We start from the raw sequence: 11,438 nt of genomic DNA, 5'->3' as shown, positions 1-11,438 counted from the left end.
ATTACCTATTCAATATTGACCGATTTGTAATGTTTGAATAACCTAAATCCTAATGTGTAACTTAGACTATTTGAAACATAGGTTTAAGCTTAAGAACTTGAAATGTACAACCTACAGTAAACATATAGTTTATCAGGCTGAAGCTCAATCCTTTTGTTATTTTGGTTTAATTCAATTCTTAAAATTATTATCATTCCTAATCAAGACCTTCTTCTCTGCCTCCTTTTTGTTCCAACCAGCCTCCTCTTCCTACTTTGCTCTCTTAACATCCTCCTCATCTTTCTCACATCCTCCCATTTGTGGAAGTAAAACAAGAGAGAGGAGGGGAATCGAAAGTCTCCCCTTTATCCTTTCTCTCCCCCTTTTTCCTCCTCCTTCATTTCCTCCTCCTTTGCATACTCTTGTCCTCTATGCTTCCTGCTATTTTCCTTCATCTCCCCTCTCTCTTTTCCCCCTTTTCCCCCTTTTCCCACCTCCTTTGACGCTCCTTTAACAAAACTTCCTCTCTCTCCCGTCCTCCTTGTCTGGTTCTCCTTACTTGTCTATGTCTCCCCCCTCTCTCAAACTCTTTCTCTGTATCTGTGGTGCAGTTTAAAGTTAAACTGTATATTTCTTCACTGGGAAAACAGCAATGTAGAGCAAGTACACTACTATGTCTACATTACAAGATGAATATGCCTAAATACTTGAATAAGTGTATCTGGATTTGGAGGCCAGTGTTTACTTCCACCTTTCCTTGTTTCTATACTGAAGTGGACTGAGGTCATTTGGAAAGAAACCCATCCAGCCTTTCTCCTCCAGCGTTTCGCTTCCCATTAGTGCAGTCAGCTCCTGTGTTGAAAGACTGAAGGGGACTTTTTTTTTTTGTCAGGAATTCTTCTCTCCCGAAAAACAATTTCCTCCAACATGACCTCTAATTCCAATTTATCCAACATGCGACGGCTGGTCGAACAACTGAAGCTCGAGGCCAGTGTGGAGAGAATCAAGGTAAAGACGGGAAAAGATTATAAATCTAAAGATCGGGAGGGTTAAAGGTTTAATGAGCTTTTCTTCATTTGTTTGACTTCGTTTTGTCTCCGTGCTTGTATTAGATTCGACACATTAGAGTATCATCTTTTGCTTTTGTTTTATAAAATGTATTCATTTATCAGCCACCAACTTGTCTTGTGACAGCACGGTCGTCCAACACTGTCTTAAACTATTTGTTTTTGTACTCTTATTCATTCCGCACATGCACCTCATACTATGTTACCAATGAAACATTTCAAAATACACTTTGATACATTAGAATTGTGACAAATGTCAGATTTAGCTATTTGTAGAAAACAATAAAATAGCATCTCACAGAGCCTAAATATGTGTACGATGTCAAAATGTGTGTTTTGTATAAAGTAATTGTAAATAATCTTATTTTACTTATTGTAATGTGATTTTATGTTGCTCTCACTGTTGCTATAATTTCTTTGTTTTATTACTTACTTCACATGTTCTACAGTCGCTTTCTTTACTCCTTATAGCTTTTATCTTCTGTTTGTTTTATTGTTGTTTCAAATGCTAATTTAACAACCGGCCAAATGTACAACATGGAAAGCTATTATAAGGGATTTAAAAGCATTAATTCATGAATGTATTAATGGTTAATGAGTAATTTACTGATGCTTTATAGATGATTTAAAATCCTATGAAAACTTTTGGGGTTGGGGGAAATCCTCCTCAAGCATCAATCATGCTTTCAGCTCGTTAGTTCATTAGGGAGACCCCTCGTTAGTATACTATCGTTAATAAAAGGTAATAAGCTATAATAAGCCTACAGCAAATGAACTAAACCGCTAGTTAGAAATACAAATGCTGCAGCATCAAAACATTAGGAAACTCTGTTCTTATTTGGCATAAAGCATTAGTAAATTATTCATTAGCCATTAAACAAAGCCATTAATTAATAACTCTAAATCCTTTATACAGAAATATATCAGTAAGTGGTACCATATAAATACATTTGTCCCTGATTGTTTCCCCAGGTGTCCCAGGCGGCTGCAGAGCTCCAGCAGTACTGTCTGCAGAACGCAGGCAAAGACGCCCTGCTGGTGGGAGTCCCCACAGGCAGCAACCCCTTCAGAGAGCCACGCTCCTGTGCTGTGGTGTGACGGTCAGTTTACATGATTTCTAGGTAACATATGTTTGTAATATGTCGGAATTTGAAATGAGGAATAAAAAGATTTGCACTTTTTTTTGCAGAGGAAGAGGATGTAGACAGAACTGTGGCGTCTCACTCACAGAAGAAAATAAATTCCATTTTGTTTGTAACCATTTTTATTCATGTGTGTTTCTTTTTTAAGAAAAGCACATGAAAGATAAGCTTTTACAAATTGTTTTTTAAATAAATGTCTTTTTTTGCTACAGCAATAGAATTAGCTTTTTTTTTTTTAACCCATTAAAGAGCATTACAGAAACGGCATCTTAGTCTTTATTTAGATACCTTTTGGGAGCTAATGCTGAACAAGTGTGTTCTACCTTTCACACAGTGGACAGTGGCATAGTTTAAAAGTAATTATCTGTGGATTTTACAAAGCGGATGTTTATAGCCGGGCTTTAAATCACGCCTTGGAATCTCTCGGCGTTGTAGCTTCCTGATGTCCAGTCTAAGTTGGGAGCACAGCCAGAGAGAGGAAACGGCGTCTTCCTGTTCAAAACTGCAAAGACACTCAGCAGAGAGTCACACTTCACTTCACTTTGAACCTTTAGAGACTTTGGACCTTATTTACGAGCTCAAGGCCATGGTTATATATAAGACATGAATCAGAGTGTGGGAATAGGATATGAATCATGTTTTATTTATAGATCTTTAGTCATGTGTCTGTTAATATTATTCATTTGCATATATTCTGTATCAAATTCAACATATATTTGTAGATGTAGGCAATTGCCCCACAAACAGTTTCCATGAGCCTTAAAGAGGTCGAGCCAGTCATGAGACAGCTCTCTACTTTGTCATTTCCTTTTCCTCTCGGTACTCTTCTCGGACGAGTCTCAATAGTTTTCCTTTGTTAAAGCCTCCTTTCCTAACAACCTTTGTTTAAACGTAGCCTACACCACACTGAGTGCATCACATGTTCCTGCTTTTTAGAAGTTCTCGCATGAGAATGAGCAGAAACAGAACAGGATGCAGAAACTTAACATTATCTGAGAAACCAGAGAGCAATCTTTTGCACATCAATTTTGTACATTTTAACCCTGAATAACATGCAAAATGCATGAAGTTTGAAAGACAAAAGTGTTCCATATCTACATTGGCTGCACTAGATTCTGTTCTGGAGCTTTAGATAAATTACCTGAGTGTAAAACTGCATTTTAACACATCAATTGATTCCTTCAAAACTTGTTTTCCACTGCCTATGCTGTTGTTTCTCATGTTTTCTATTCCCCTAAATGAGTGGCCTTTTTCTCATATCCACATTAAAATCATCAAAATTCAAATTAGTTATTAAATTATTAAAGGAAAGTGTCAACTTATGCCATCTGCTGGTCACGCTTCATTTCTCCCAAAACAGCCCCAGCCAGGAAGAAGTATTCAGATACTTTACTACACTAAAAGAAGCGATACAATAATGTAGAAAACCCCATTACAAGTTAAATTCCTGCATTGAAAATGCTACTTATGAGTAAAGCATTATCAGCTAAATGTACTTTAACTATTACAAGTTAAAGAACTCGATTTAGAAAAAAATCCATGTGAGTGAAACGCTATAACGTGATATTATAAGATCTTTATCACTGATTTATTGAGAGACCATTTCAAGAATTTTTATACTATATCATATTAATGCCTAATATTTTATAAGCTAATCATATGTTTTGTTTGTAAAAATCCAAATTTGCAGAAGTAATTAATAACTACAGCTGTAAAAAAGCAGAGGAGTAAAAAGTACAATACTTCCTTCTGCAATGTAGTGAAGTATAAAGTAGAAGGAAATAGAAATACTCAAGTAAAGTACAAGTATTAGTTGTAACCATTTGAACTTTCACATTAAATCAGTTGACTCATACCCTGCAGGAATCAGTCTAGATCAAGAAGTCCAGATTCTGGACCAGTAAACTTCATATGCATGTGCACGTTCCCCCAGATGACAGCACAACGGAAAATAAAAATGGACCCTGAACTGCTCTGCTGTTAAACTGGCTGTTGTTCATTGTCAATGAGCTTTTCTCTCCTGCCGCCTCATTCTTAAGAAAAGGAAAGCAGGTATAAAGGTGCAGTAGTCCTTTGAAGAGGAAATAACCTGCGTAGCTTCAATGGAGTCATATTCTCCTTTAAAGGTGTGGGCGGGGAGCAGAGAGCAGAGTTGGGTTTCAGTGCCACCCCTTTTTTGAATCCATTCCCACACATACACACACACACACACACACACACCCACACACATACACACACACACACACGGTGGTGCAGTCCACTCACAGTCCAGACAGACACTTTGGGCTGTGTGTGTGTGCTCTGGTCATATAGCCTCAAGCTCTCCTGGATGACTATGAGCCTAACTGCCATCAATGAAGGACCACAACACGAAACAGCACTGGGGAACTTCCACAGCTTGTCCACACCTTTTTCAAAGGTCATCGACCTCTGAGGAAGGATTAATCCAGCTTCATCTCTATTTGTCAATGACACTGAACTTTCATGTTCCGGACGAGCGCTTTTATCAAGTGAGGAGATGGCGAAGGTCTACAGACTCTACGCAGTGATAGTAACAGGTACGATCGACCGTTCTTTCATCATGTTCCCTTTCGCCTCTTGTTGGTTGTAAACACAGGACTGGCAGACTGGCAATTACATATAATTGTTATTTTTAACATCTGCCTCTAGTGATGGTGTTCTTCTCAAGGGACATATGGTTTGTTTTATCTTGTTTTGATCGTTGCCGCACCTTTTCATCATCCATGTGTCTTCAAAGTAATGCGGATTTAAATACAGTGCTCTTCCCATGAGCTATATTTGTACAATAGACTTCAGTGTTGGTTAATGATTGAATGAATACACCAGCAATAATTCGCCTGTGATTAGTAGTCATTGTCAAAACAGTCGTCCCCAACGTGGAATTAAATATGACGTTACAATATCCTCATATATGTATACGTAGATCTACAGTCTGTGGTAAACTTTATGTCTGCTCGAAGAGTGGCCAGGGCAGTTTATATGCTTTTTGTTTAGAGCAGTCAAAGTGTGTGTGTGTGTGTGTGTGTGTGAGAGAGAGAGACAAAAGTGGGTGTGAACGAGAGAAACCTCCAACCCTAAAAGGCTGTCATCGTGACTCAGTAGCTATTCTTTAATAACTGTGATTGTGATCATGGGTTTCTCCCCGTCATCTCTTCTGTAGATCCTATTATTTATGTGCAATGTGGTCACAAATTGGTTACAATTTGTTTGCACAATTGTGCACGTGCATGTATTTGTTTGTTGTGATTGTGCAGCCTATGTGTGTGAGTGATCGGCTTTTTGTTTGTGTTTCTGGCTGCAGCTCTGGCCTTATGCAAATGCTCCCTGGCAGAAGGGAATGCCACCGACGAGTCTGCCAATCGAACTGAGTCCCTCTGTCATCATCATGGCGACGGAGACAATTGCACAGGTAGATATAGACAGGTGGTGAGGGGGAGCAGGGCCGTGTCATAAAGGATTGCTTTGAGGTTTTAAAGTGGATGTTTTATTGCAAGATGGGCAAAGCACAGATACACAAACACACCTACGCATTGAAACACTTAAAAGGGGGGAAAGAAACAAGGCAGCTAACTGTGGAGGAGAGCAGAGGAATAATTAAAGTTAGCAACTTCTCCTCCGCAGAGGCACTGACTCTAAGTATTCACTCCAATTTCAACAAATTGGTCTTGTAATTCAGTTTTTTTGCCTTTGTTAGGAAAAATCAATAAAATGTTTGTTACAAGTGAACAAATGATTTAGGAGCTGCTTTATCAAAACAATAATAATATAAAAAGGCTAGTTCAACATTTTGAGACATGTGCTTCTTTGCTTTCTTTAAGATTGATACCACTCGCATGTCCGTATGCTAAATATGAACAGCGGGTTAACTTCACAATAAGACAGTGGCAACTCATCCCTCAATCCTCTTCTAAAGCCACAGCTTGTCATTTTTGGAGTAGTATATTTTTTGTAGAGATTAAACAAATTAAATATAACGTGTTAGTTTGTTATTTTAGGTGCTGGTGGACGTGTTTATTCCTCTCCCGTTAAGAAAAGCTAAACTAACCAAGTTCTGCTGGCTTTAGCTTCATATTTAGCAAACAGACATCGGAGTGTCATCAACGTCTCACCAAGAACGCAAATAAACACGTATTCCAAACTATTCCTTTGAACTTTGAAACTGGATATTTTCCTTTTCAACAATGAGGCCATGGCAGCCTCATCTCCTGTTTCAGCGAACAACTGGAGCGCTCTCATTGATGAGGGAGCCTGAACAGCCGATAATGGGCTGTAAAGATAGCAGCAGCCTCTAGCATAAGAAGCACTATGTGTAATGTCGGGGTCAGAAGTTCAGCATTATGGCCTAGTAGCTGTGTTAGGGTGTGTTTTGTGGAGCAAGTTAGAGAGAAGAGATAGTCAGAGAGAATGGATATTGTTTTGTAACTGTATCCCACCTCAGCATGTGTTTCACTTAGTGAGGAATTGTAATATTTGAGACACATGGTTAATGAGAATTTGATGACACTAGGCCTTTCTCGGCAATGATTCACCAGGACTTCTCTCAGGATCGTATTGCAAACGGTCTATTTATACCACCAAGCCATGCCAGAAGTGAGGGTGTAAAAGGAAGCGAGCTGACAGAACGTGACACACCGAAATAGAAATAGAAATAGTTTGACATTTAAGCTTAACTATTCCTTTTATAAGTCGTACTTTCACTGTTAATTAGTTTATATGCAGATGATGGAATGTTGTTAGACTGAAATGTCTGAACACAATCATTCTGAAGCTAATTGTAAATGTTGTCATTTCATTTCTCCAGCTGGCACAATAGATACAGAGCAGTGGACCGGCCACTTTTCAAAATGTCCCGAGGAACTAACAACCTACTGCATCCACGGGGAGTGTCGTTACGTTGAAGAACAGAAGACACCGTCATGCAGGTCAGAGACGTCTGCTGGAGATAATGGTGATCAAGAAGAGTGAAACTGTAACTAGAGTTATAACAGCACAGATGAAAGAGGCTGTAGCATTGTTTTATTGTCTGTTGCATAAAATAAATTAAAGTATTTTTTCCCCCTTTATTTGTGCCAGGTGTCAGCAGGGTTACATTGGCTCAAGGTGTGAATATCTGGACCTAGACTGGCAGATAGGAGAGAAACGACAAATCATAATTGCCTGCATCGTCGCAGGGCTCGTTTTCCTCATTCTCGTCATTGTATTCATCTGCTTTTGTTCACAGTAAGCTTTTGTGCTTTTGTGCTTTTGCGGAAAAAAAGTGATTTACCAATGTATACAAAAGGAATAGTTTGACTTTTTGGGGAAATGTGCTTATTCGCTGTCTTGACGAGAGTTAGATGAGAAATATTAATACCGCACTCTTTCCTGTCAAAGATGCAGCCAGAGCCAGGAGACGGTTAGCTTAGCTTAGCATAAAGACTGGAAACGGAGGTAAACAGTTTGCCTGGCTATGTCCAAAGTTAATAAAAATCTACACACCAGCACCTCTAAAAAACATAAAAACACAAGACTCTCCTTAGTTTCTGTTTCTGAACAAAACAATGCAGTTTTTTGGGCAAATGGGTCTAAATACTACAATAACTTTGAGCCTCGGCAAGGGTCGCCACTTAGAAGAGGCCAGTCAGAGGCTCGAATCCGCACGGTATCAAATTCAAAATGCCTTTCTTTGTTGAATTTGTGAACGAGACTCGGTGTCATAGTTGGCAAATTCATCAGAAATTGACCCAGAATCCAAAAGTGAATTGCTATAAACTGATTGTAAAATTGGTTTTCTTAATAACATAATCTTTGGCTTTCATCCTTCGTTAGCAGCGCACGTCACAGAATGTTAAGCTAGGTGGCTGGATGTTTGTTGCCAAAATGCACATCGTAATTTGTAGTTAACCTTTCCTTCAAGATTTCAGGCTTCAACTTTTTAGCAAAGAAAAGATATTTGTTAGTCTTTTGTCAAATTATTGTTCAATCGGGTTTTTATATTTTGGTTTTGTATGTTTTTATCTATTAAAAAAACTAGATATAACATTCTAATTAGTGAGCTTTCGAGGTGCTGGCAGGTGGATTTTCTTACCTAGCTGTTTCCCCCTAATTTCAGTCTTAATGCTAAGCTAAGCTAACCAGCTGCTGGCTCCAGCTTTATATTTAGTGCACAGATATGAGAGGGGTATCAATCTTCTCGTCTAACTCTCGGCAAGAAAGTGAATGAGCATATTTCCCAGTGTCGTTGAGTTGTTCATTTAAAACAGAGGCATGATTATTGAACAGCTTTTGCCATTACTGCTGCATATAAATGAGGCCTCTGTCAGTCGCAGGTGCAGATTGTGTTGGCGGAGGGGAAGACGGAGGGAAGAACCAAGGAACGGGACAGAGAAGCTCCGCATGATGGACACCGGCACGACACACACGACCTTAACGGCAGACTCCGCAGAGCCACCACACACCAACACTGTATGAGAAGTGTGCGCGACCACAAGTCTGGGAATTGTTTAGACAATGAGGGATTTTGTCCTTCATGTGACAGCTGCTGCCTTTTGTCTCACAGTGACGGCAGCGTGCCATAGGAGGTGCCTCTGTGCAGGACAGGACTGAATCCTGCACAATGGAGAAGGGACATTTTGTGGATAAAGGCTGTGTTAGATCCAGCTGGAGAACAGGAGTCTGCACCCTCCTCTTAAATGGCAGCCTTGTCTGGATATTTGATGAAGCTTCAGAACAAAGAAGACGATAAACACAAGTTGGAGGCGAGCGTTGAGCTGGACGTTTTTTTCCCCGATGCTTGTGCAGCAACAGGCGCTTGTAGCTGCTGACTGCATAGCGCTCAATCAGTTGTTGCTCTGTTGAAAAAAGCTGTGGCACCAGCTGCCAGCCGGCAATAACAGGTGATCAGGTTATTAGCTTGCGTGGGAGACACTTAGACTGAAAAAAGAGAGGAATGGGACTGTGTAAGGACACTCCACTCCACTGTCACATAGATAGATCATTTAATGTATAGAAATGTGCAATATTACAAGTCCCAGCAGCTACAGAATACTGTTTCAGTATGCTGTATCTATGTGTCATGTTGTTTCTACTTAGTTCAACGCTAGCACACCGGTAAACTATTGATCTACATCACAAACATCATTATTTATTCCTCTATCCACAACGTCTCCATGTGAACCCACACAGAATATTGTTACTCATCAACATTACAAATGCAAGCAGAGCCTTCTGGATACTACACGGTTGCAGTACTGGACTCCTGGGTTGGAGGAGGACAAGGAGAACTTGTGCCGGAGGCTTTTTTGAACTGTATATTTGGAGCCGAGCAGCCTCCGAGCTACAGAGGCAGAACAGCCGAGCCTGTGTGTGGAGGCTCAACTGAGGTGAAAGTGCTCCACTGTATGAGACACTTTCCAAACTGTCAGCCTTTCACAGGGTTGTTTTAACCGTGTATGTATGTGTATCAATTGCATCTAAATGTAGAAGGAAGAAGGCAGACTCAGTGAAGTCTGCTCCCGCTGTCTATACGCCACCTATCAATAAATATGTTGACCGTATATGTGCTGACCATTTAAATAATTTGTCCGGAAAAAGATCAACATAAAACAGTTCAACTCTATTGCAGTGAGACCCACATTACGTAGTGTTTCTAACTCAAGGCTACGTGGCGATTTCTAAGAAACGTTACTCAGTCTGCAGACTGTTTTCATCTCATCACAGACCCATGAGCTCAAGATCAGAAGACCACCACAGACTCGTACTTCGTCACACGTAAACGTCTCCATGAACTACTGACAACCTGGTTCTAGTGTCAGTTTTAAACTGCAGTATTTGCAAAAATTATAATTGAAACAAATGAGCAAGACATGCTGAGATTAAGAAACGATTAGGCTCCCTCTCACGTGATCATACTTTGGTTACAGTTGTTGTGTTGCTATGGTGCTGTACTACCAGCTAGTGTCGCAGGAGCCAACACATTCCAGTGTGAGGGTGTGAACATTATGCAGTATCGTCCTGCTACATATTGTGACTGATTCCCTGTTGGTACAAGGGAATTATCTTCTCTCTGACCTTGTCCTTGGTTCTAACACTGTTTCAAATGTATCTTATTCAATACGGGAAGATGTGAATGCATGAGATTCATAGCATCACAATGGAAAGTGAACAGGTGGAAGCAGTTGGTAAAGGTCAAACTTAATGTTGTTCTTCCTGCTAATGTACCTGCTGGCTGTTGCTTTACTTTTCAGGGTTTCAGTATTGGCTTAGCTGCATTTATATTTTCTGAGTCCCTTTCAAAAACCTCGTTAAGTATTGTTTTGGTCACTGCTAGAATTGAATCCTAAAAGGCACTTGGCTCTATGTGTTTGTTTAGTGCTTCAACCTTAATTAATTTGACAGAAGCTAAGACCAGACTGATGTGTGCTCGGCTTCTGCTATCGTGATTTGCTTTGCCTCAAAATGCCTGAAAGAGTCAGCTCATTTCAAAAATATTTGCCAAGGCAACAATGACACGAGGAGGAGGAGGAGAATGGATTGAAATGCACCTATTATACTGAAAACACCTTGAATAAGTTATATATCTTTTTTTCCTCACAACTGGGAAACAAAAGCCTACAGCTTTGTACTGAAGGACATCTATTCTCTGCTCTGTTTACAATAAAGGTGTCAGGATCTTTGACCCAATTTCAGGTGGCCTGTGTGCTGGCTGTCTTCAAAAGAGTGACAGCTGAGGAATGCCGGAGTTTCTATATGAGGGGTGTGTCTGAAGGCTGATAAGAACAACAGATACCAGGCTGATGTAGATGTTTGATTTGGAGCTGAGACATAGTAAAAAAAACTCTTTCATAAACTCACTGTGGGTATGTGTGCTGCATCAAATCAATACGTGATTATGTGTGCAGGTTTTGTAGTTTGCATGAGTAACACTGGAGGCCAGTAGAACACCTATTACAACTTCTATAATGCTGAACACAGACAGGAACGTAACATAACACAATTTGAAGGTACGAGAGTTATTTCTAATGTATACTATCAAATATTTTACTTTTTACTCCATTTATCCAGCAGCTATAGGTTCTAAATACTTACTAATACTATACTAATTAAAGGTTTCAGAAACCTAAAATGAGCACATCATTTATGACACAGTAAATCTGAGTTACTGTGGCTAACTACTGTGACTTACTGTAACTAAACTTAATTAGTTCCACCTCAACCAGACATGACATTAAAACATCTGCTATTTTCATGT

General features: G+C 39.7%; 2 protein-coding genes across 4 annotated transcripts; both read left to right on the top strand.

Annotated features, from left to right (window-relative positions):
- The first annotated feature begins 836 nt into the window (after positions 1–836).
- gng10 (guanine nucleotide binding protein (G protein), gamma 10) lies at positions 837–2,424 on the top strand. The gene is made up of 3 exons (XM_079179535.1): positions 837–987; positions 2,019–2,146; positions 2,236–2,424. Exons 1-2 carry the CDS (start codon positions 907–909, stop codon positions 2,142–2,144), a joined length of 207 nt encoding a protein of 68 aa, XP_079035661.1. The 5' UTR covers positions 837–906; the 3' UTR covers positions 2,145–2,146; positions 2,236–2,424.
- Positions 2,425–4,522: 2,098 nt separating this feature from the next.
- On the top strand, positions 4,523–10,878 carry btc (betacellulin, epidermal growth factor family member). 3 transcript variants are annotated; one of them, XM_079178668.1, is made up of 5 exons: positions 4,523–4,746; positions 5,511–5,618; positions 7,011–7,131; positions 7,283–7,309; positions 8,512–10,878. In XM_079178668.1, exons 1-5 carry the CDS (start codon positions 4,707–4,709, stop codon positions 8,657–8,659), a joined length of 444 nt encoding a protein of 147 aa, XP_079034794.1. In that variant the 5' UTR covers positions 4,523–4,706; the 3' UTR covers positions 8,660–10,878. The 3 variants fall into 3 exon arrangements, with proteins under 3 accessions (XP_079034794.1, XP_079034793.1, XP_079034795.1); XM_079178667.1 differs by having other exon boundaries at positions 7,283–7,429; XM_079178669.1 differs by lacking the exon at positions 7,283–7,309.
- The last annotated feature ends 560 nt before the right edge of the window (positions 10,879–11,438 follow it).

The sequence above is a fragment of the Pholis gunnellus genome (assembly GCF_910591455.1).
Source record: "Pholis gunnellus genome assembly, chromosome: 18".
Taxonomy (NCBI): Eukaryota; Metazoa; Chordata; class Actinopteri; order Perciformes; family Pholidae; genus Pholis; species Pholis gunnellus.
This window is presented reverse-complemented; position numbering and strand designations above follow the sequence as displayed.

What these genes read in the sequence shown, in the direction of transcription:
- gng10 (XM_079179535.1), top strand. Translation starts at nt 907, where the DNA reads ATGACCTCTAATTCCAATTTATCCAACATGCGACGGCTGGTCGAACAA. An exon ending in CCAGTGTGGAGAGAATCAAG is followed by an intron (nt 988 to 2,018) that starts GTAAAGACGGGA and finishes TTGTTTCCCCAG; the next exon opens with GTGTCCCAGGCGGCTGCAGA.
- btc (XM_079178667.1), top strand. Translation starts at nt 4,707, where the DNA reads ATGGCGAAGGTCTACAGACTCTACGCAGTGATAGTAACAG. An exon ending in CAGAAGACACCGTCATGCAG is followed by an intron (nt 7,132 to 7,282) that starts GTCAGAGACGTC and finishes TATTTGTGCCAG; the next exon opens with GTGTCAGCAGGGTTACATTG. An exon ending in TTCATCTGCTTTTGTTCACA is followed by an intron (nt 7,430 to 8,511) that starts GTAAGCTTTTGT and finishes GGCCTCTGTCAG; the next exon opens with TCGCAGGTGCAGATTGTGTT.